At 22.6% G+C, this 1,337-nt stretch overlaps 1 protein-coding gene across 1 annotated transcript; it reads right to left on the bottom strand.

Moving 5' to 3' along the window:
* PRSY57_0009000 (hypothetical protein) lies at window positions 1–844 on the bottom strand (the record flags this gene model as incomplete). Its single annotated transcript, XM_012906340.2, has 1 exon — window positions 1–844. A coding segment is annotated over one exon (844 nt), but the record flags the coding sequence as incomplete, so codon positions are not given.
* Window positions 845–1,337: the final 493 nt, after the last annotated feature.

Below are 1,337 nucleotides of genomic sequence, written 5' to 3'. Positions count from 1 at the left end.
TTAAGGGGTCATGTAGATTCATTTTTGTACCATAAAAGTGAGCACATAAATATGTCAACACCTTAAAAGCAAGATCGATGGAAATTAAAACGGGCCCTTTACAGCTAAGAGAATATTTTTCTATATATTCCGTACTACATTTAAAACGAACTGGTTTATTTACATAAGTGTGGGGGTCAAATACTGTATTTGCATCTTTTTCTTTAGATTGATTGTTCTTATATATACGTCTATAAGCTTTACAAAAAATATATTTGCCCAAGGATTCAAAAGGTATTTGAATATTTTTACCTACACTAAATGGAATGATTTCATATATAGTATCTTCATTAATATCTATACCTAAAAACCATTCCACTTTATGTACTTTATAAATAGAATGATAAGGAGAATTATCTTTAAATTGAATTATATTATTTATATACATATCTCCTATTATACTAATAGGAAATATATTTTCATCGTATATTTTATTACAGTCAGAATATTTTGTATTCTCTATTATATTTACTTCATGTAAATATACACCATTATATAATTTACCTTTATCTTCTTCTTCTTCTTCTTCTTTTTTATCTTGTTCTATATATTCTAGTGACGATGTATCTGATTTTGCTTCTTCTTCCTCTTTTTTATTTTCTAAAGATTCTAATATTTCCGACAATTTAAATGTAGGACCTTCTTCTTTTTTTAAAATATGAATTTCTTCGTCTAGTGCTATTGGTTCAATACTATCTCTAACAATGCAATGTTTCATATAGTTATCCTTCTTATATAACTTCCAAATGTCCTCTTCAAAGGAATGAATTATTAGATCGTTGCTATTATCATCAGGTTCTTTCATTGTATTAATAATTTTTTATATTATAGTTTATAATATTTAAACATATTTACACAATATATAAATAAATAAATAAATAAATAAATAAATAAATAAATAAGTACATACATATGTATGTATATACATGTATATATATGTGATAAATTATATTCTTTACTACCAATTAGTAGAAAATAAAGATATACCAATATATATATATATATATATCCTATAAATATATCAAAGTCATCAATATTATATATGTTTATTGAATTTTTATTATTTTGTTCAAAAGACAAAATGTTTACATATTAAATTATGAAGAAAGCATAAATTGAAATAAATATTTTTAGTTCATTATTATTCGGGGAAGCGAATTAAAGAATATATTAATATGTGCATATTTTTAATTCCTAGATTAATTAAAATGGAAACAATATATATTTTAAAAATATAAAACTTATGATTCATTCATTTTTACAGCCATAAAAATTGAAGCGGTTTCAAGATAGAATAC

This window comes from Plasmodium reichenowi (genome assembly GCF_001601855.1).
Source record: "Plasmodium reichenowi strain SY57 chromosome Unknown, whole genome shotgun sequence".
Classification (NCBI taxonomy): Eukaryota; Apicomplexa; class Aconoidasida; order Haemosporida; family Plasmodiidae; genus Plasmodium; species Plasmodium reichenowi.
Note: the sequence above shows the minus strand (reverse complement) of the source record. Positions and strands in the feature narration are given on the sequence as shown.